Source organism: Xenopus laevis, chromosome 1S (genome assembly GCF_017654675.1).
Source record: "Xenopus laevis strain J_2021 chromosome 1S, Xenopus_laevis_v10.1, whole genome shotgun sequence".
In the NCBI taxonomy this organism is placed as follows: Eukaryota; Metazoa; Chordata; class Amphibia; order Anura; family Pipidae; genus Xenopus; species Xenopus laevis.
In genome coordinates, this window is record NC_054372.1 from 106,962,286 (window position 1) to 106,985,669 (window position 23,384).

Below are 23,384 nucleotides of genomic sequence, written 5' to 3' on the forward strand. Positions count from 1 at the left end.
CAAAAATAAGCACGTATTTTGAGGCCAGTGGGAGCAACATCCAAGGAGTTGGTGAGTAACATGTTGCTTGTGAGCCCCTGGTTGAAGGTCACCCTTCATTAGAGGTTTAAATTAAGTCAATTAAGGTATTTGTGTGATGCATTGCCTGTTCTACTGTTTTGCAAACACCCCCTGGCATCCAACTCTATTCTTTTGCATATTTGGCAATAGTGACAGTTCAACAACATCAGCACATGTTCTTTCTATTTGGTGAAAGCCCATCCTGGTGAAAGAGGGTCATGTGTAGCCCATGCTCTATCACTCTAGTTGGTATTTGCCTAATTCAGCCGAATAGGGGTTACACATGAAATAACTTTTTCCTCACTGAATTGAATCTGGCCCAATGTTGGCTCTGAATAGAGACCCTTTGAGTTTGAAAGCCAAAGATAGGCTTAAAATCCATTAAACCATCTTCTCCATTATTTATTGATTTCCCCAAGGTCCTATGTGGCTTTGCTGACGTGTTTTACAGTTGCACAGAGAAATATATAAGATGCAGGATCAAGATGTTTCTTTTCTTAAAGTGAAAAATCTAGAATTCTCCACGGAGAGAAGTGTTGCTACAGACTACTAAGTCAATACCTTCAAGAAATAATTGGAAATAAGTTTCCCAGTGCACAAAGAGTATAATAATTACAACCATTAGTCTAATTATAGGATAATGTGGATCCAAAGAGAAAAATCAGATTACCGATCTTTTGCTAGAGTTTCCTTTTGCATAGCATTGCTTTTGTTTCTCACGTGTTTTTCATTTATTATGATGTGTTGTTGAAAAGGGACTTGCATCATTTAAAAATGACTAACCTTAGCAGTTGACATTCTGTGCAAATGTCACTGAACAATTTTTTTTAGAATTATATTTTTTTTCATTTTCCAACAAACCATCAAAAAAAAAATTAAAGTGTGTGCCTGCTCTCGGGTAGTTTCACACACTGAACCTTTTTTAAAGAAACGTTTTAAAAATCCTTGATTATGTTATTATACTTTGAGTGTAAAACAAAACTGTACATATATTATTTTGTTATGAAACCAAATTTACATTATAATCTAATCAGAAATTGCAAGCTCTTTGGCAAAGTGACCTACTTCCAGTTGTGCCATAGAATTTTGGCAGTAGTTTGCTTAAAGGGACATAATATTACTATTTCATCACTATTCATTACTGACTTGAGGGCTTTTGTGAGTTTATGGGTGAAGTTACCTCATTAGGACAATTATGGCATCCCCCTAAACAACTAAAGGTGAAAACAAGATGAATACAGGTTATATCATTCACTTAATAACATTTATTTTGACTATTGGACTTATTATGAACGGAAGTGCAAAGCACTAACATGGATTTATAATTTGCATGTTTGGCATTTTTTTTAATAGTGATTTAATAGTGTATGTATAACCAGTCTAAAATAGAATAAGGCTAGAAATGCTGTATTTTGTATACTTAACATAAACATGAACTTACTGCACCACAAGCCTAATCAAACAAATAATTTATGCTTTCAAAGTTGGCTACAGGGGGTCACCATCTTGTAACTTTGTTAAACGTCTTTTCAAGACTAAGACTGTGCACATGCTCAGTGTGGTCTGGGCTGCTTAGGGATAATTATAAACAAAGCTGCTTGAGTTCTGCATGGCTGGGAAGTAAGGCGGGGGCTCCCCTGCTGTTCATAAGTATGATTGTTTCCCTGCTCAGTAGTTAGGGACCATCTGACAATTCCTATCCACAGCAGTAAATGAAGGGAGAATTTCACTGCATACAGTCAGGTTTCTTATAAAAATGGTACACATTTTTTAATTAAAGTATATTGGAGATAGGTTTCTTTTTCATTAAAGAAAGTAAAAATGGTATTTTATTTTTTTGCCTTTACATGCCTTTTAAGCCTGCTATGATGCAAGGGAAAATGCAATGTGTCAAGCTAATTACATGATAATGCTGGTACTGATGCCATGCTTTTAAAAGTAAAACTATTCCCACACAAATTCAGTGAAAAAAAATTGTAACTTGTGCCTAATTTACTCATGTGAATGCTTATTTACATCCATATTGTTGAATCACATGCAAGGTGCAGCAAATGCTATTTAGCTGCAATGATAATGGATGGCTGCAATGATACTGGAATTCTGGTTAAAAATCCTGCATACAGGGGAAAAAAAACAATTGAATCGATGTTTCACAGTTTGCATTGAATGAAAAACTGCTTTGGTAAGTTACCTCCTACATATTGAATCTTTAGTTTGGAAAGTATTATGCACACTAGTGGTAATATAAAAAAAGAAAAAACACATGTAAAACAATACAGTAAACTAAAAAATAAATCTATTCGTACCCCATAATTCCAGTCCCCACACATCTGCTCCCTTCACTTGCTTTCTATATTTCTGTACTCTTGAGTGCTTAAGATGTAAGCATCTGCCACAGTAGATTTTTCTGTCCATCTGTGCAGAAGTATGATGTATTCATGGCAATTAGCTTTCAAGTTGCAATGCAAAATAACATGGATTACTAGGAATGGATGATGTACAGTTGATTGTATCTAGCACAATCCTGAATCTATGTCACATTTAGAAAGGTTTGATGTGAACTTTTAAACAGACACTCTGAGTATAGGGTCAAGGTAATTGCTTCTGTTTTTATTATCATCGATCAATAAAAAAATGCAAGGGTGAGTACTTTTCAAAAGTCACATGCAAATGTAACCTCATATACAGTATGTTAAGTATTAATGCTGTCAGATTAAATGCAACATTATCTGATTCTTTGATTAGCTACTAAATATGTGGACATAGCAATTAGTGATAGACCCGTGCCGCCCCACCCCGTCAATGATGTCACAAAAGGGGCGGGGCGAGCAGACGCGAACCAGGGGCGAGCAGACTCGAAACCGGAACCCGGAAGTCGAATGCCGGCATTTGAATGCAGTTCACCTGCAAGGAGCAGTGCGAGGTTGACCCGAACCTGCCCGACCCGTGGGTAAAATCCGTATCGGGTCGGCCCGCACATCACTAATAGCAATACATCAGTATTTTTACTGAATCTGAAATGTATGCATTTATAGGTTATATTACTATTGAAGGGTATTTGGGGGGTTGTTTGCCTATCTCTATCTATCAATATAAAGTATGATATTTTAGACTTGAGGAACTGAACTTTCATTTGAAGCAGCATAGGTGGTTCTTCACAGTGAGGGCAGTGAGGCTGTGGAATGCCCTGTCGGATGATGGCCAATTCTTTTAATTGCTTATTAGTTGTGTTGCAGAATTTCATCTAAAAATTATGCCCATAATTATGCCCATAGGGATTAAAAAAAATCGATGCGCACTGACACTGATCTGCAGATAGTTTAGTATATATATATATATATATATATATATATATATATATATATATATATATATATATATTATGACAGTACTGGCACTTTGGTCCACAAGAAAAGTTGTGGGTACAGTAATGAGTGACAAGGGCCTTCAGTAAGTACAGTCATTAATATTCATAATATGTTTATCATTGTAGCAGTGTCTCAGCAAGGTATAGCTATCTGCTTTAGCTTTTCCTAGATGTAGATGTCATCTGTCAAAATACATAATATTTTACAGAGATGTGGAAATTAAATATTTTTTCCATTTGTAATTTTTAAGCTGCACCATCCTTCCCAGGGATTTCGGTTTGGTACAGTCAGAGAAAGTAGTGCCGAAGGTTATGTGAAGAAAAGCTTTCCTGAGATGCATGAATACATGCGAAGATATAATGCACCCTCAACATCTGAAGGAGTAAAATTTTTAAAGTAAGTTCAAGATTCTTTCTTTCATTCGTTTCATTTGTTATAAAAATGTAATATTATAGTTATAACTAGTCTACTATAACGTTATAAAATGAGAATATAAATCTGATTCGCAGCTATGGATGTCTGCACTGGTCCAGCTTAGAGCATGTTAGGAATGTAAATTAGCCCCAAAACATTCCGTTTTAGATAATTTATGAGCGAAAAGATTTCAGGATGTCTGATTAACGCCACTGTAGATTGAAAGCTGAAAATTTTAAATGGAAGCAAAGCTGCAATGCTTACAGGAAATACTGTATGAATGTAAAAATGAATAGGCTTGTCATTTTAATGCACACATAAATGCAGTTTGCTCATTTATGTTGGTGACAAGGTGATTGGTTCATTAGGATGACTAAGTGGAGAAATCTTGAAACCCTTTGCTGTTACTATATGTTTGCAGCTGAACTTTAACTCCATTATTTAACTGTTTTTCATAATTTGCAACACTGCCCTTTTTCATCCATTAGTTTAATGTGTTTTGAATTAAAAGTTTTCCTGTGTTGTAGAGTTTAGTTTGGGATTATCACATCAGTCATATTATTTTTTGCCCAATCCTGTATGCCTTTTTCAGCAAATGAGGCTTATAGCACAAAAAAATAGAATTGAGTAATATTTTATTAAATGAGTGGAATGCAAAATATGGACCTGGGACATTTTGTTTTTTTTTTTAAATGTATGAAAATTGCAGTTACCCATAAAGCATGGCAATATTATCTTGTCTATTTTTACAACTAACCATTGCCCTTTTTAAAAAAAAAGAACTTGGCGTCAACTAATGGTTTTTGTGTATTTTTCTTTTACATTTTGTGTTTTAAAAGCAACAATTTTAAAAAAGAGACAAACAAACAGATCACTTAGTTGGAATCACCACATATAGTAGAAGGGCATAGTTAGCGTCTCAAGTGTTTACAGGTTATGATTTCCCCCATGTACTTTTTCACTTGTACAGTGACATGGAAGACTGGGCAGCAAGTTTAGGGAAGAACACAATGATGAATAACAAGATCCAATTACCAGTATAGAAAAAAAATCTTCAAGGCAAGTTCTCATGTTGGAGTCCATGCTTCTTACAGGGAGTTGAATCCATAAAATATAGCAAGACCAATAAATCGCTCTCTATTCTCCAAATGCTCACCAAATAAAATGTATGTTGAAGGGTGCTTTATTGCTCTTGCTATATTTTAGGGAATAACACAACCATAACTATGAATGACAAAAAAAGTACTAAGGCATGCTTACTGGCAAGGCTTGGGAAAGCAGATTTATCAAAAATGTAATTTGAGTTTTTATGTTTATTTGAACATTTTTGAAACTAAAACTTTCTACTTATAATCTTTAATATCTGAGTTTGAATTAATCTCAAAGACTCAAATGGCAAAATAGCTTGAATTTTGTTAATACAGGTATAGTACCCCTTATCCGGAAACCTGATATCCAGAAAGCTCCCAATTACGGAAAGTCTCCCATAGACTCCATTTTATCCAAATAATCTAAATTTTTAAAAATGATTTCCCTTTTCTCTGTAATAATAAAACAGTAGCTGGTACTTGATCCGAACTAAGATATAATTAATCCTTATTGGAAGCAAAACCAGCCTGTTGGGTTTATTTAATGTTTAAATGAATTTCTAGTAGACTTAAGGCACAAAGACCCAAATTACGGAAAGATCCGTTATCCGGAAAACCTCAGGTCCTGAGCATTCTGGATAAAAGGTCCCATACCTGTACAACAAATACAACAATACTCCAGCTTTTATATTTTTTTTTACATTTGAGTTTTCAAGGTTTTTTTTATGCCCCTTAGGGGGTTATTTACTAAACAACGAAAGCAAAAATCACAAAAAATTTTGTATAAAAACAAACTTTTAGAAAATCACAAATTTATTAAACCCAGAGGATGGAAAAGTCAGAATCTGAAAATCCGGCATCGCAGATCTGTCGAGGTTGCATATAAGTCAATGGGAGAAGTCCCAATGATTTTTTGATGTGCGCTGGGTTTTTGGCAATACCCCGAAGTTTTCAGAGTTTTCGGGCAAAATTCTGAGTTTTCGGGAGAAAAATCCGAAAAAATTTTGAAAATCGGATGAAAGATCTGAAAAAATCAAGAAAATCAGATTTTTTACGATTTTTTTACACAAAATTTTTGGGAAAGTGTACTGATAAATAAGTAAATATTTTTTTATGAAAATATTGAGATAAATAACCTCCTTAGTGTATCTTCAGGCTTATAGAGTGGCACAACAGGGGTTCAGTGAATATAATTAATACTGATTGCTGGCTTTAGCTGACAATTAAGCATTCTTTATTAAAACCCTACATGGGTTCGACAATAGGAGTATTATAAATATACTCAACTGATGGAAAAATACAACACTTTCTCAATAATGTACCAAATTGTTCTATTTTTCTAGGCCCTAAGAACCTTAATTCCCAAAATGTAGACAATCCTGGATTTTATATTAGCATATTTTTATTAGCATATTTGAGAAACATAATATCATGTGTATTCTGTATTAAAATGATAATATATAATGTTAAATGTATTTAACATTGCTTTTGTGGACAGAAATGATCCAGAGGCATTGGATGCTTTCATTATGGATAAAGCCCTTCTGGATTATGAGGTATCTATAGATGCCGATTGCAAGTTACTGACGGTTGGCAAGCCATTTGCAATTGAAGGTATATATTTATTAATTATCAACTGCATGAAAGTCTTTCAATGTGCATAAAAATATTTATGTTTAAATGCATTGCCATAGATGGAATACACAAATTATCTATAGAATAAAGTGGAGAGAGAACACAGCATATTTCCAAGAGAGAACAGCATATTTCCAAGGGAGAGAGAACACAGCATATTTCCAACTATATAATATGAGAAGTATTGTTATCAGCCTATAAGTTTCCTAGAAAATAGCATAATATGCTTAGAAGAATGATCTTGGAGCACTGAGTACTTTAGTCATGGTCAGAATATTCTCATCCACAAAATAGAGAAACACACTGAAGTTTAAGAGCATTCTCTGATTGGTGGGTATAATCCCACATTATTATTTTTCTAAATCTAGTCTATGCTACAATCATTCTCTATTTATTGCCACATTTATGTTTATGCCTCTCATTCTCGGTGTCACTAAACACACAGGCTTGTTAGAGATTCTATTTGTTCTCAATATATTGAATCAATATCTAGCATAGCATGCTTTAGCCCTCTGCCATAAATTAACTAAAATACTGCAGCAAACCTATATTTTGCAGCATATATAATGGCATGCATATGTGCTCCCTATGCTGATGAATTCTCAAGGGGCATTATCACCTGCTGCACTGCCAGCTAAACAGTTCTATTTACTGACTGCACATTCTTGTTTGTACGTGTACATCTTGTGTTCTGCCTGTAAAAATAGGATTATACTATATTAAAACTAATGTTTAACTACCTATTTGTAACAGCAGCTTGGAGAAGTAAAATTTCAAAGGTGGTGAAATAATGAAGTTGGTATTAGATTAAGGAGATTGGGTTGCTTTCATGCACATTGTATTGCTTATTTTGAGGAATGTTTAAGTTGGTTGTCTTGTATTATGTAACTTGTTTTCAGCTTTTGTTTCTTCACTGATTGAAATGGGCTTCCAAGATTTATTGGGAATAAAAAAAGTCTACTGAATTATACAGATAGTCTGAAATAATAAAAACATTATAGGGGACCTATACAGACCGGTGAAAGAGGACTTTATTTACAGGCTGGTGCAGTACATGATTTTTTTTAACATTCCTGATCGATAATATGACAGAGCCCTGATCAGACATGTCATAGGTTATGGTTTTTGCCCCCATACAATGATAATTTAGTCAAGAGTGGCTCAATCAGCAGATAGTATTGGCCTGTTTATGCCAGCTTCAAGTTATTTCTATATTATGCAGCACAAAACAGCAGTGCGTTATCTATATGCTGAAAACCCATGCCCACAGTCCCACATATTCATCCAGTACATATGCAAGTTGTCTTTTAGAGATCAGGAGTTGTTATTTCAGCTTCTTTCTCTGTGTACAGAATAATAAGCAGCATTAAAATAACAATCCTTCTAGATAATGCATCACCTTTCAAATATTTCATATTCATGTATGCATATATGTACCATATTTTTCTTCTTAAAGTTAAAGAATGTTAGTAGAGAAATTAGCAAGAGGAATTCCTGTTGTATACGTTTTATGCTAATTAATGTTCTACTTACTTCATTTTACAGACATAAAACCCACCATTAATTTTATGCATAATGTGCTATTCTCTTGGCTTAGTGGTAACATTTCTTCCCTCAAAGTTTTGCTTCTCTGTACAGCGAAGGAGAAAATGTTAAGCAACAGAGATCATAAAGTAAATGGGAACATTGATCAAATAAGCTGCAATGGCAGTTTCTATTAACACTTTTATTAATATCTGAAACAAAATACATCAAGGAACCTCATTAGCTGAACCTGATAAAGCTATGGATTTTGCTAAAAAGAGATTATTTCATATTATTTGAAAGCCGTTTATTTATTTGTCTTTATGCTTAGTTAAATGCAGCATATTATAGCTGATGACATTATCAACTGAAAGCAACAGAGTTAATGCTTATTGTGACTTTCTGTTTACTTGTTTTTTATATGATGCAGTAATACTTATGGTGTCATATTGTAATGCTTAAGATGAGGTCATGGTGTGCAATGTACCTGTACCTGTGGCCAATAAATAACAAGGGAAGTCATCCAAGCTGTTTATTAAACTCTATCTTTGGAGCAAGGTACACTTGTTTCTGAATACCAACGACTGTATCTTCTTGGCCACATTCACTGTCCATTACCTAGAAAAAATGAGGAGCCAATTGCACCTTGACCTCAAGAAAATAACTATGAATTACTATATAATACTTGTTGCTGGCCCATTCCCTGCAACAGGCAAAGATGGTCTTTAAACCATACCTAATGTGAATACAGATTTCCTCATTTTAATGGATAACTTTAAGGTGACATAACAATTGTGATTTTTCCTGTGACCATCAGCTAATCACTAACTGGTTCACAGTGTTCCTCAATCTGACAAAAAAATGAAGCCTGATTGATCAAGATTTGGCCGGGGGGCCTGTCAGAGGGCCCTATACACAGGCAGATAAGCTGCCAAGTGTGGCTAAAGGACCGGCAGCTAAAATCTGCTCGTGTATAGGGCCACCTTTAGGCTTTGCATGTTGAGAGTGTGAATGGTGTTTCTTCTGTAGTGCTAATGTTCACAGATTCTATAAAGGCAGTAGCATGCAGTTTGCTTGCCACATGTCGGTAGCAGCTACTAAACACCCCCCCTGTAGGAACTCTAGAATTACCACCCTTTTCAGAGCAAGAGTAATCCAGGGCCCTGCATCAGCACAGTTACATGGAAGAGCAAATAGTATGTTTGGTTGGAAGTACTTTTGATGAATGGCACCAGTACAAGCACACATTTGTGTTCATTTAAAGAACAAGCCCCCATACCTGCAATTTGTCTCACAAAAGTCCACCCAGCCTCTTGCTAGTCACTGCATTCATTTTCCTGAAACTCCTTAATTTTAAATATAAGATCCCAAGAAAATCCTCCTCATTTTCAAGATGTCAGGAGCCATATTGGATCTGCTTAAATCATCATCCATACTCCTTGTGTGCCTTGTGCGCCTTGTGCCCATGTGCCACCTAGTGGCAACTGCAGATCGTGCTCATTTTATTGGGTTTTTGTATGCTGGGAGACTTGCAATGGATGTTCTGCACATACACCACAGTCTTGTCCAATCGTATTACTCACTGGACCTGACATCCTTCTAATCTGTGAAAGAGGCTGATTCTTTTGAGATTTTCGTGGAATATTGTGCAGAATATAGAAGCTGCTTTGAAGTTTGCTTTTTATGCATTTTGTCAGACGGGCAACATTTATAGTGAGGTGTTCCTTGTGCTTTAAGCACACATTTAGTTGTAAATGAGGCTTACAGTTTGCCTACAACAATTCTATGAAGATATTTTTTTTTTTTAAAAAAAAAATAACGCAGTATATGCAATTTGCCAATTGCATCAGTGAAAACCGTATCCTTTTGATTTAGTAAATTACTAATGGTTTACTGTATATAAATGGAATTATGTACTGTTCAGGGCAGAATTGTTTGACAGTGGAGGCATGTACAGCATCTACAGTAATGAACAGGAGAGAAGGGCTACTTTCCTCTTGTACTCTTTTTCATTATTTTCCAGAGTATTGCTGTAACTGAGCATAACATAATGATGCCTCTCAGTAAGATGTGGCTCAGTATCAAAATTTCATCAGAAGAATTAGAATTAGTTGAATGCTAATATATACAGTTAGGTCCATAAATATTTTGACAGACTAATTTTGGTTCTGTGCGTAATCAAAATGAATTTTAAATGAAACAACTCAGATGCAGTTGAACTGCAGACTTTCAGCTTTACTTTAGTGGGTTGAAGAAATCTGAGTTGTTTCATTTACAATGCATTGTGGTAATTTAGTGATGGGTGAACTGTGACAATTAATAGACACCCATTGACAGTTGTTTTGAAAGCTTCTTAACCTTTATAGTTACACAGCTACATAGTTAGATCGGGTTGAAAGAAGACAAAGTCCATCATGTTCAACCCCTCCAAATGAAGACCAGCATCCACACATACACATACAGATTTTTAAACCCAGTGGCTGTTAAAAGTCAGAATAAAAAAGTTCTCCATCTTAAACCTGCCAAGGTCATGTAAAATTCAGTAGCAGATGCCTTGTTTACAATTGGAAGATATCATAATCGTGCTGGGTTTTGTACAATAATCCGAATAATTTATGGTTTTCGGGCGTCAAATCCAAAAAAATTATACGATTCGAATTTTTTTGCACTTTTATTGAGTCTTTTTCAAGTACATTTATTGATAACTATGGTAAAAATGTGCATGGGAGTTTAGTTGAAGTGGTTTTAAGAAAATATTGAGAAATTTTAGGATTTTAGTAAATAACCCCCTAAATATAAATATCACTTTTCCATGCAGAGTAAAGCAGTGGAGCTCAAGGGTGTCATCTCCCGTATTTTTGTTTTCTTTGAAAGTGGGCTGCCGACACTTAGCTATTTGGCGTATGTGCAGTTGGAGCCAGTCTGGTATTTGCCTCAACTGTACATGCACCAGAAAGTCCATAAAATGCCGAAGGGAAGGAAGAGGATCCGAAGAAAACTAATGATGCAGAAGATGGTACCCTTGACATGCAGGGACACTTTTTGCACTAATGCACTATGCGAGGAGGATCAGGGAGGGGGGGGGGACTGTAGCTGGTAGTGGATGGGGCTTTTCTCATTAGAGGGTGTTTAGTTCTTCTTTAAGGTACTGTAGGTATGGGACCTGTTATCCAGACTGCTCTGGACCTGGGGTTTTTGGGAAAATGGATCTTTCTGCAATTTGGAAGTCTACTAGAAAATCATGTAGACATTAAATAAACCCAATATGCTGGTTTTTGCATTCAATAAGGATTAATTATATCTTACTTTGGATCAAGTACAAGGTACTGTTTTATTATTACAGAGAAAAAGGGAATCATTTTTAAAAATCTGGACTATTTGAATGAAATTGAGTCTATGAAAAAGGGTCTTTCTGTAATTCAAATCCTTCTGGATAACGGGTTTTCGAGATAACAAATCCCATATCTGTAGTTTATGGTTGCATTAAGTACCATTGTAAATATCTTGCCTGTTTTCCTAAATACTGTAATACACAAGTACACCTAGTAACACTGGAGTCCTTGGAGCTACTTCCACATCCAGGGTCCCCACAGTGGGTTGCTTCGATAGGTGCAGAAGAAGTGCGCCAAAGGAATGCTACTCTCTAAATATTTTAGCTGCATGAGGGAAACACACAGCATTGTGGTTAAAACATATCACTTTGCATCCACATTGCAGTATTTATATATTACTCTTATAGTGTATACACCTTCAAATGCACTAACCTTTTATAAATAAAAGGGGAAAGTGCTTGTATAAGAATGATGGTTCTAATCTAGGTCTCAGATAGCAGTGACTCACTTACAAAATAGCATCTAATTGGCATGTGATTTGGCTGAAAACAGTGTTGATTGAGCTGCATGGTGATTTGGACAGGTATCCTACTGATTTGTTCCGTTAGTATTGCCAGATCAAAAAATAAACTCACTGCTCAGCTGTTTACATGAATAAAGGAGATGAAAGAGGATCTCTTTGACTGCAGTTCCTACAGGCATAAATTCTATAGATCATATGTAGAGCATTTTGTCGGATTATAGATTAAGGGTGGATGTTCAGTGTTTGTGAATGTGGGTGTTTCATCAAGCAATAAAATGGTAGTATATGCAATTACCAGTCAATTTGCAGTTTTTTTTTTTTTTTAAATTACAATTCTAAATTTCTCATTATGTTGAACCACTGCTACATTTAATAAATTAAAGCATTTTCCATTATACCTAGCAAGTGATGATTTTCTGTGTGTAACACTACTCTAAAATAACTCCCTGATATGTAATAGCTCAGCTTGTATTATTCACTATTTTTCACACCAAGTGCAGGTGTGTATACGAAGAAACTCCCAGTGGAAAATGGCTTAGACAGGACAATCCATCAAATAAATTAATACATATATACAAATCCCAGCAAAAGTACAGGCATTGTAGAGTTGATAAAACTTTTTTCATTTTATTGGATCTCTGATTTCACATTTCAAAAGCATACTAATTATACTGTGTATGAGCTATTTTAAAATATATGGAACTGGAGTATTATTTGTCGCAAATATCGTAACACTTTCTACAGTATTTTTAAGGTGATAAAAATTACGATATAACAAGAACTTTGTTTAAAACTATATTCTCGCTAGCCACATGTGCACATATTGTTTTGAATAATTTACCTATTTGTATACACCATTTATAATTAATATCCTTGTAGTACCAATATATTCTGCAATGTAATATTCTTATCAAGCACAAGAATACAATCAAAGGGGGTCAATTGATAAGAGGTAGTAAGTTTGCTTCCTATCCAGAGGTATATTTAGCATATAGGCACGCAAGACCCCCCCCCCCCAATTCCCCTGCTGCAAGATAATTCCCTACCAATAGTGATGTGCGAATTTATTCACCAGGCACAAATTCGTGGCGAATTTGCGAAACGGGCACAAAAATTTGCTGACGTCAAAAAAATGACGCTGGCGCCGTTTAGCGAAATGGCGCAAATTCGCCCATAACTATCTATCAAATCTAGCAGCAGGAGTGTGGAGTAGGGGGTCTCTTTGGTGATGTGTGGCGGAAGTGACATCACACGCATGTACGCTGCTCCAACACATCCACCAACATCATGCAACCAATTAGCTGGTAGCATTAAGTAGTTTGACAACAAACATTTGATTGGTTATTATGGGTAGTGATGGGCGAATTTATTTTGACGCCAGCAATGGTCCAGACGCCGGTGTCAAAGTTTTTTCGATGCTGGCTGCAGTTCGGCAACAACTTTAATTAGTTTCGCAAATTGTCGCCAGTGTCAAAATCGCAGTTTTGTGAATTTTTCACCAGTTTCGCGAATTTCCCAGGAATTTCGTGAAATTCGTGGCAAAGCAAAACGGGACAAATACGCCCATCACTAATTATGGGTTACTATATATGTGACTTTTTGTCACATTACCCAAAAGTTCCTATAACATTCTGATTCTATATGGAGCTTCCTATGTGTTTTTGGAGTGTAGGGATGGGATGAACAAACAAGCTCTTCAAGGCTGCGACTGAACGAAGGAAATCAGTGTTGCAAAGCTAACCACTACATCACTGTGCTGCCTACCAGTTTGCTGCCAAAAAAGAAAATCAAACTCATGGATTTAGAAATCATCAGATAATCAGTTGGTGTGCAATTATAGTCAGTAATTTTGGAATCTAAAAGGATTTTCTTGTCTCTTCTAAAAAGCGATATTTTTATCTAATTAAATTAAAGACATTTCTCTCCTAAATGTTATTGCAAATACAATATTGGATTTCTAGTTGTGTAATTTGCTATATCACTTTATACCTGTTATGTATTCTGTAACAGTAAAGAGGGAATAGTTAGGGCAGTGCCTTAAGATGACCATGCATTGCCAAACCTTATTTTTTATCCAACCACAGTCTGAGTGCTAGATTAATAGATATTCTGCTATTTGGCCATACTCATAAATGGATGGCCATGGAGTATTGGTCTGTTTGATGGGACTAAGTACCCAAAGGAGCAAAGGCTGAAGTGCATCCTCTCTAACACATATAAATGCCATTTGACTATGGCATTTTTTTGTATAGGCAGATTGATTAAGTCTGTGTTTAGCATACTGTACCTTCTTCTCTCTTATGTTAAGCTTACTTATATCTGGATGAGACATATAGGGGCAAATTGAAGTAACTAACGCTGATGAAAATTCACTAGCAAAGGAGATAGACTCTAGCGTTAAGTCCCAAAAAACGCTGGCGTCTTTAACTTTTTACAGGGTTGAAATTCTTTTTTGGGGTTCCCTCCTTCCCCCCTACATTTCCTAACACAGGGCACCTAAACTATACACTGGGCACATGTGTAGGGCACTATAACTTTATTATAAATTTATTTTATAAGGTTCCCTGGTCTTGTGTAGTGTATTGTAGTTACTGCAACATATATGTCCATTGTACTCTAACTTCACGCCATATGCTAATTAGGCATCGCTAGCGTAACTTCGAACTGCTTATCATATTATCGCTAGCGCAACTTCGCAAACGTTCAGAACTCTGGATGCAATTTCGGATTTTCGTGAATTAGAGTTGTCCTGGCGTATCTACGCCTGGTGAAGTGTTGCGATATCAGCAAAGCAGTCGCTGGCGCAATTTCGGGGGTAAGTAACTTTGTCCCATAGTTTGGGTTTTTTTTTGGTTTTGGTTATTAAGAAGTTTCAGAATTTTTATTTTAAATATATATTTATATAGGGTCCATGTGGTCACACAGAGCTTTACAGAGGTTGATCATTATCCACACCTGTCCCTGCCCCGGTGCAGCTTACAGACTATGTTCAGGTTATGTTTCACATAACACACACTAGGATCAATTTTATGAGAATGCCATTAACCTACTACTAATGAAAAATTTCAAACACAAATTATTGGTAGCAATCAGCTCAAGTGAATGTGGAGCTATCCACGGCAAGTAGTTTTTCCTTCACTGCCATATAATCTCATTGAAAGCATTGCATCTGTCAAAGCACTTAATATAAAATCCCAAAGAATTTGCAGACCCTCTTTTTCTGGCAGATCTTTGCCACCTGCAGACATAGGCATATATATTAGGAAAACTAAATATATAGTACAATAGGATTGTCGTGTTGTTGCGAGATCCTATCCCTCTTCTTTTACATTTTTTGTTATTTTTCTTTAAATCAATGTATCACAGTATATTTTTTTTCACTATTCTTTTTCTGAAAAATGCTCATGTTCATTATCTATCTTTGCAAATTGTGGGAATTGGCAATTGTATGCCAAGACATGCCATTATATGGCTTAAATACACGGGGAGTTGATTGCTTTAAGATCAATTCTTTTTTTAATATTTCACTAAAATGCTATTGTCTCTACAGTTTTAGTGTCTTCAGGGCTTAGAAAAGAGTACATCCAACAGGCACATATACTGAATCTTGGCAAAACAAATTATCAGGTAGCGATGGGAAAATGAAGAGGAACTGCCAAACCAGTCAGCCATTCAGAGCTGAGTTATTCTATGCCAACATCTCAACTGACTGCTTTCAGTAAACAGATTATAATGAACCACTCAATCTAATGTTTAAATACAGCTGTATGGCTTTTTGGAAGATTTACTTCTATGGTACTGTACCTATTTTGAAACTGCTATTTGTGTGGTGCATTCCAGTAGAATTCATCACGGGACAAAGGATTAGTTAGTATAAAGATATGTATGTGTGTATGTATATGTTTATTTGTTTGATTTATGGGATCACTCTGGCCATTAACAGCATTAACATTTAGGGGCACATTTACTTAGCTCAAGTGAAGGAATGGAATAAAAAATACTTCGAATTTCGAAGTATTTTTTGGCTACTTCGACCATCGAATTTTCTACTTTGACCTTCGACTTCGACTAAAAATCGTTCGACTATTGGACCATTCGATAGTCGAAGTACTGTCTCTCTAAAAAAACTTCGACCTCCTACTTCGCCACCTAAAACCTACCAAGCATCAATGTTAGCCTATTGGGAAGGTCCCCATAGGCTTTCTAGCCAATTTGGGATCGAAGGAAAATCGATATTCGAAGTCGAATGATTTAACTTCGAGGGTCGAATATCGAGGGTTAATTAACCCTCAATATTCGACCATTAGTAAATGTGCCCTAAAGCATTAACGGGACATTTCCATGTGGTGGACCATTGCTGGGAAGCAACTGCTTTATCACATACTTAGTGAGATGCCAATCATAAAGGAATATAAATATAAAAAGACATTCCTTTTATACATACTACAGATAAGCTGTACCTTAAATTCATTCCCCATATGTGATAAAAGAATCATAGAGTCCCATTCTCATTTTAATGTTTTTAGAGTTTTTTGAAATCACAAATAAACTCTTTTTCTCTAAAACTAAAACATTTAATTTTTCAGGCAGGCTAGCGAAAAAAAATCTGAAAATCTCTAAAGTTTGAACTAATTAAAAAGGATCCAATAGGATCACTATTTTTTCTATTAGAATTTTTTTTTATACACTTAATAAATCTTGAAATTTTAGAGAAATAGAAAAAAAACACACATTTTAGAGATTTGTGAAAAAAATTGTTCTACGACTGTTAGTAAATAGGCCCCTTAAGTTTTCCCAGGAGCAGTAAACCATAGTAAAAAATGTAGGTTTATAAACAGTTGACCTCTAGATGCTACCTGCTACTTGGTTGCTATGGGTTACTACACCTAGGTAAATTGGAAGGCCTACTTATCAAAATTGTAATGTTAGATGTTTTTTCTACTTCAAATAAACTCAAATGTTTGCTTAGTTATTAAAAAATCCTAATGTTAAATATTTGCTTGAATAAAACAATGAAAAATATTAATTACCCTGACTTTGTACTTAACTTTAATCATTTTAAAAACTCACACTGAAAAAATGCTTTAAATTTGCCATTGCCAGCTTCCATTAGCTTTTAAATTCCAAAGTTTTACATTCAAGCTTTACAATATTTTTGTGCTTAATATATTTGGTACACACAAGAGATTTCTAGAAAGATCAAATTCAAGAAAAATCAAATTGGAACACTGATAAATCACCCATCTAGTGATTTTTATTATATAGCCCCTTTGAGATGATGAACTTACGTTTAGTACATGGGTGGCATGACTTGGTTTTGCTACAGGGACATTTTAAGGGATATTTCTAAACTCTAACTAAAGACTATAGAGTTTTCTGGAGATGTCTCCCTGGAATAATAGTTTTACAATGGAGATTAACTGATAACAAGAAGTTTCAGACACACTGAGCTCATCCATATGACTTATTCATCATGTTGTTCATGAGCTACTTTTACGTGATCATATTTTAAGTATTACCTGCAATGCGGACTTCTTCCAAAAGTTTTCATTTTTACACAATAATGTTTAGTGCAGGGTCTAAAAATACAACAAATCTTGTAACAAAAATATAAGAAAGAAGTACATAGTATAAAAGTATACAATTTATATATTTAATACCCACATGAAATGTAGAACATTTTGTTAATTAAGGTTAGCCACCCTTTCTAAATGCAAAGAATGGACCTGTGTGTCCTGGAATCTTGCAGTGATTTAATTTGCATTAGTTATCAAAAGTATAAATCTAGATACCATCTGTTCCTATTTGGTTTCTTTTCCTACAAGATTTATGACATATGAAAAAGTTAGAATATTAGTATTTGAAAGATATGAATATAGAGCAAACGTATACTGCAGTCATTTAGTATAATCTGTATGCAGTAGATCATAACCAGCTAAAAGATGTGTAGGGCAGTACAGGCAAGAAGTCAAGCCCTTATTAATCTTTCATTGATTACACTTCTTTTAAGGATTGATTTCTGTTGTTTAACTATTAGATGTAGATTCATCTGAAATTTTGTCTTTCACTTAATAATGCATACAACTTAAGATTATTACACCCCAAAATAAGGAAGGTTGCAACAAGATTCCAAAAAGTAAAATTTTACTTTACAAGAAAGATAATGACGTTCATTTTCTTATTTTACAAGGAGTACAATGTGGTGCCCTGAATATGGCCAACAATAATATAAATCAGGGGCTCTAAAAAACAGTGGATCAAACATACTTAGGGGCAGATGTATTAAGGGTCGAATACCGAGGGTTAATTAACCCTCGATATTTGACTGGCGAATTAAAATCCTTTCGACTTCGAATATCGAAGTAGAAGGATTTTGTGCAATTCGTTCGATCGAACGATCAAAGGAATAATCGTTCGATCGAACGATTCGAAGGATTTTAATCCATCGATTGAAGGATTATCCTTCGATCAGAAAAAACTTGGAAAGCCAATGGGGACCTTCCCCATAGGCTAACATTGACTTCGGTAGCTTTTAGGTGGCGAACTAGGGGGTCGAAGTTTTTTCTTAAAGAGACAGTACTTCGACTATCGAATGGTCGAATAGTCTAACGATTTTTAGTTCAAATCGTTCGATTCGAAGTCGTAGTCGACGGAGCCTATGATTAAGGGATACAATCCCGAAACGCGTTAGGCGGTATACAGCAGCCTTTTCCCAATAAATCTATCCAGAAGTGCCGTCTGTCTGCGGAGTTTTTGTTATACTTACAGTGGGGACACTGTCGACTGAGCACCTGGACGAGGGCAGTATCGGGGAGCTGGAGCGGTCGGATCTTTTTGTTTTATTGATTGTAGTTTTTTTAAGTTCTGCCAGAACTGTCTCACAGCCTTACTTGCCCGAGTTCTGCTTCTTCTAAAATATGGCTAGAGGAGATGGTGTTGGGAAATGAGTTGTCTCAGGAGATTGAGGGCCTACCAAGGCTTTAAAACAGCCCTGATATGAACACTTCTAAAATGAATCTTTGAAAAGTAGTCAGCACAACGATTATCTCTCCTGTAGAGACTTGGTGCACGTTCCTCAGTGGCCACTTTCCACTGATATCACGACAGCCTTTGTATGTAGAACAGCACCAGACTGTGAAACTTTAGTGTTTCAAAAGCCTTTATTTCAGCTTTGGGCATCACCACTTCTACAATGAACCCTATGTTGTAACAGAATGACAGGCTTTTAGGGAAGAAACATAAAGGAATGACTGGAACAGCTTCCAGAGCTCAGTGGCTCTCTGTACTATATATTTTCAAATTTACTCACAAATGGTCTAACATTTTTTTTCTTTTTTTCATTATACACATTTTTTTTTTCAATTGCCATCCAAGATGGCAATTTGCCAACCTGAGGGGGTGAGATAGCATTTAGTTTTCTTAATGAAAAAGAAAGCCTACTCACATTGATTTGAATCCTCACCAACAGCATTGCCCTGCATATCAATAGGGTTAATGCAGGTTTAATGCACTGAAACAATTATCTTAAGTAATTTTTTTTGTTCAAATAGGCATAGAGGAAATGTGAATAGAAATTGTTCATTAAAGAGACACTATCAGCTATCAGTTCACTGATATGTGTTTCTTATATTATATTGAGTTACTTTTCTTCATTTATATTTTAAGTTGAACCCAGCCAAAAAAAAAATTATCAGATCTGATAAAAAAAATTTGTGATAAAGTACTTATAAGTAGGGATGGGCGAATCTCACTAGTTTCGCCAAAAATTTATGAAACGGGAAGATTTATTGAAATGCAGTGAAGTCTATGGGCAACACATTTTTGACGAGCAACAATTTTTTCACCCATTAGAGTCTAGGGGGCAAATTTACTGTAGGGCGAAGTGGCTAATGCTAGCAAAAATTCGCTAGCGAAGTGGATCTACTCTAGCATTACTTCGCACTCTTACGCCAGACGAAGTTGCGATATCGCAAAGGGACCTAACTACGCTAATTCACTAAGTTGTGAAGTTGTATGCTGCTGCATATATGGCCATTGTACTTTAACTGCACGCCATATGCAAATTTCTGATCGCTAGCGTAACTTGGAACTGCTTATCGTAACATCACTAGCACAACTTTGGATCTGTAACTTGTGCGCAACTTCGGATCTTCGTGAATTTGCACAGCCCTGGCGAATTTACGCCTGGCTAAGTGCGGCAAAGGCAATGCTGGTGCAAATTCGGATGTAAGTAAATTTGCCCCTATGGGCGTCATTTTCATGGAAAAATATTTTGCTCATCGCTACTTATAAGAAATGTAATTTTGCTGGGCTGCACTAATCTTATAACAATGAATCCCTTCTAACAGGATTTGCTAATAGTGACCCTTATAGTAATTATAATATTATATAATATAATTATATAAAATTATAGATTATAATTTTATTATTTGTATTACTATATAACATATGGGGTCTTACGCATATTTAACTAACAAGGGTAACAATTAAAAAATGAAACCCGATGACCCTACTCACAAGAGTTTACACTCCAAACACACATTTTCAAGCATATTGTGATACAATTACCAGTCTTAAATAGTGTACAATAAGTATGAGGCAGGCAAATAGCTCACATTTACACTTAATCAATTGACCATTTAACAGTGCCAAAAAGTCCATAATGAGTCATAATTCATGCACCGTGTACACTATTCATGTGGTTCATATCCAAAGGGTTCATTTGTAATCAGTACATAATATAGCATTATAAAATAGAGAAAAAAAAACCACCCAGAGCATACGTTCATGCTCATTATAACCAATTTATTATGCAGCATACCGGAGACACACTGAATAGTTATTATACTGTATACTCTATGCAGTAGAACTTTTTTATGCATAACATCCAAAGTTCAAAATGAACCACACAAAAAAAACTTCATATACAAAACATCTTTGAAAACCTGAATGTAAGAATTGTATGTTGGGGAGGGAGCTCTTAGAAACTTGTGGCTTTATATCATAATTTGGAATGCAACCAGTAAGGAGGCTGCCCCCCCCCCCCGAGCAGTGCCAGGGGGCTAAGCATAAAGAACATATATTAGAGTGAAATTTGAGAATAATGACCATTCATTCTCCTAGACACACCTGAACTAGAATACCTGGGGCAAACAGTTTTTGACTATCCTAGTGTGTCTTGAAGATATGGCTAAATGTCTAATAAACTATTATTTCCTGTATCTGGAAGCCTGTTATGAGCTAAATGGGGGCTGATCAAAGATTGGTCCTCAAACAGGGGCTTGAAACAGAAAAGTCCTACATACACAGGTTTAGGTATAACAATGGCTTGACCTCTCTTAGCACCTAACCCACAGTTTCCTGACCTCTTTCCCCAAGGCTAACATTTAAAATATAGAAACCGTAATTATGCCATCTTTGCCAGTTGCCGACCTGTGTGTTTAGTGTGCACCAAGTTTTGTTTATTATTCTCAGCAGTCAATAGATGCATGAATTTGGAGGAAGTGAAAGCACATTGAGGTATTAAATTGGAGCATGGGCCTGTTTATTTTTCTGTGTACAACAGTGATGCTGTAAATTATAATGCTTTAAAAATATATGTGCTGCATTATAACCCTGTAGCAGACAATGCAAACACAACATTACTTAGTCTAGTTTTGTACTTGCTACACTGGTAACACTAGTGCTACTGTTTAGTATCAACATGCACAAAAGTGACCTGCCATTATATACAGTAGCAGATTCTAAAGCACTGCGCTATATTAATGTGTTCCATTTTGATTACATTTATCTATTTCTAGACAACCTTGCATAATTATTATGGATAAAGACCCTTAAGCAGTCCTCCGAGTATATGCACAAAACAGAAAACATAATAACCTCTAAGTATCTTCCCTGCCTCCAGTGAAAATAACATTCATATTATCACATTATTACCCTCAAAAGAAAAATAACTTTACAAATAAAAACAAAATGTCAACAAGTAGCAGGAAATTAACCAGTGTTAGTACCTGTGGGTTTATTTTCTACTGTATTAATCAATTAAATTAAATTAATTTAATTTTCAGTACTGTCACGCAATGTGGCTACAAAGTTTTAATCAAAATGTTTTTTGCAATAATATTCAGGGGATTTTTTTTCAAGCGATAGGTATTAAACCATTAGGCTCCAAAACCATTATTCCCATAGATGGCATAATAGTGCCGCATCTTAATACCAAACATTCAAATTATGTAGTGAGGCTGATTACCTAATCACTTTATCTGGGTACATTAATCCATGTTGAGTTGGTTCTCTGAATCCATCCAACCTCCACTAGGACATCAAAGTAAATGAGATGGATTTTATTCCTATCACTCACATGGTTTAAAAGTTGTATTCCAATCAATATGCAAATTAGTAGCAAATGTGATAAAGTGAAAGAAAAGTATAGATATGTAACCTTAGAGATGAAGAGCACATCACACAGCTGGACAGCCATTCAGGTGGAGTATGTGTAAACTCTCACAGCCTCACAGATCTAAGCAAAGGAGGAGAGAGTGTAGCTATTTATCAAAAGCTACATTTTCTCTTTTATTCGTGAAATCCACCCTGATTGCATCATCTCATGCAATAGAAAAGAAAAAAAAATATAATAAATTGAAAAAATCCAAATATAATAGATTTTAAAAAAAATCAAATATAGTAAATCCAAAAATAATAATTTTCATGGTTTATAGTGGTTTATACACTTCTAAAAATCCCATAGGAAGGAATGGGAAGTAGGTGAGTTTATTTTGGTGAGCTCTAATCTCACATTTTGATAAATCTGCCCCTATATGATATTATTTGGGTGTTGTAGTAATCATATATTAGGAATAGATTCCTAAATAGATTCCTAAAGCAACCAGGGCCAGATTTACATAACAGGTGCCCCTAGGCCTGCTGCCATTTGCCGCCTCCGTCCCCTCCCCTTTATTTGTTCACATATGCAAATTTTCATCATCAGGTCTGGAGCACTGGGGATTGGCACAAATTTTTAAAAACTATTATATTTCCCACTCACCCCCAGTGCTTCTTTACCAATGTGGATGTGGTTGGGCAGCATGCCACCCCCCTAAAATCCTGCTGCCCTAGGCCTGGGCCTTGGTGGCTATTCCACAAATCCGGGCCTGAAAGCACCAAGGCATTCAAGATCTCGAGGCTCAGTTAATGCAAGACATTTGTGAACTTCTTTTTAAATGATATTCAGACTATATGAAGTATGCAGAGAAAGGATGTTATAAATGCTAACTTAAAAGAACATGTCTATAAATACTAAGAGGTATATTTAAGGGTGATTATGTTGAAAATTCACTTGTACACCAAATTCACTTGTACTGTTCAGGTTTTTGGAGAATTTTCATGAGAACTGAGTTTTTACCTTTCAATACCTATCCATGATCTTTATGAAAAAATTGCA

The 23,384-nt window shown here is 35.5% G+C and overlaps 1 protein-coding gene across 1 annotated transcript in view; it reads left to right on the forward strand.

Annotated features, from left to right (window-relative positions):
* grin3a.S (glutamate receptor, ionotropic, N-methyl-D-aspartate 3A S homeolog) overlaps positions 1-23,384 on the forward strand; it is a 196,517-nt gene that overhangs the window by 128,765 nt on the left and 44,368 nt on the right. The window contains 2 exon segments of the mRNA XM_041580074.1: positions 3,679-3,824; positions 6,429-6,544. Of these exon segments, the coding sequence (XP_041436008.1) occupies positions 3,679-3,824; positions 6,429-6,544 (262 nt within the window).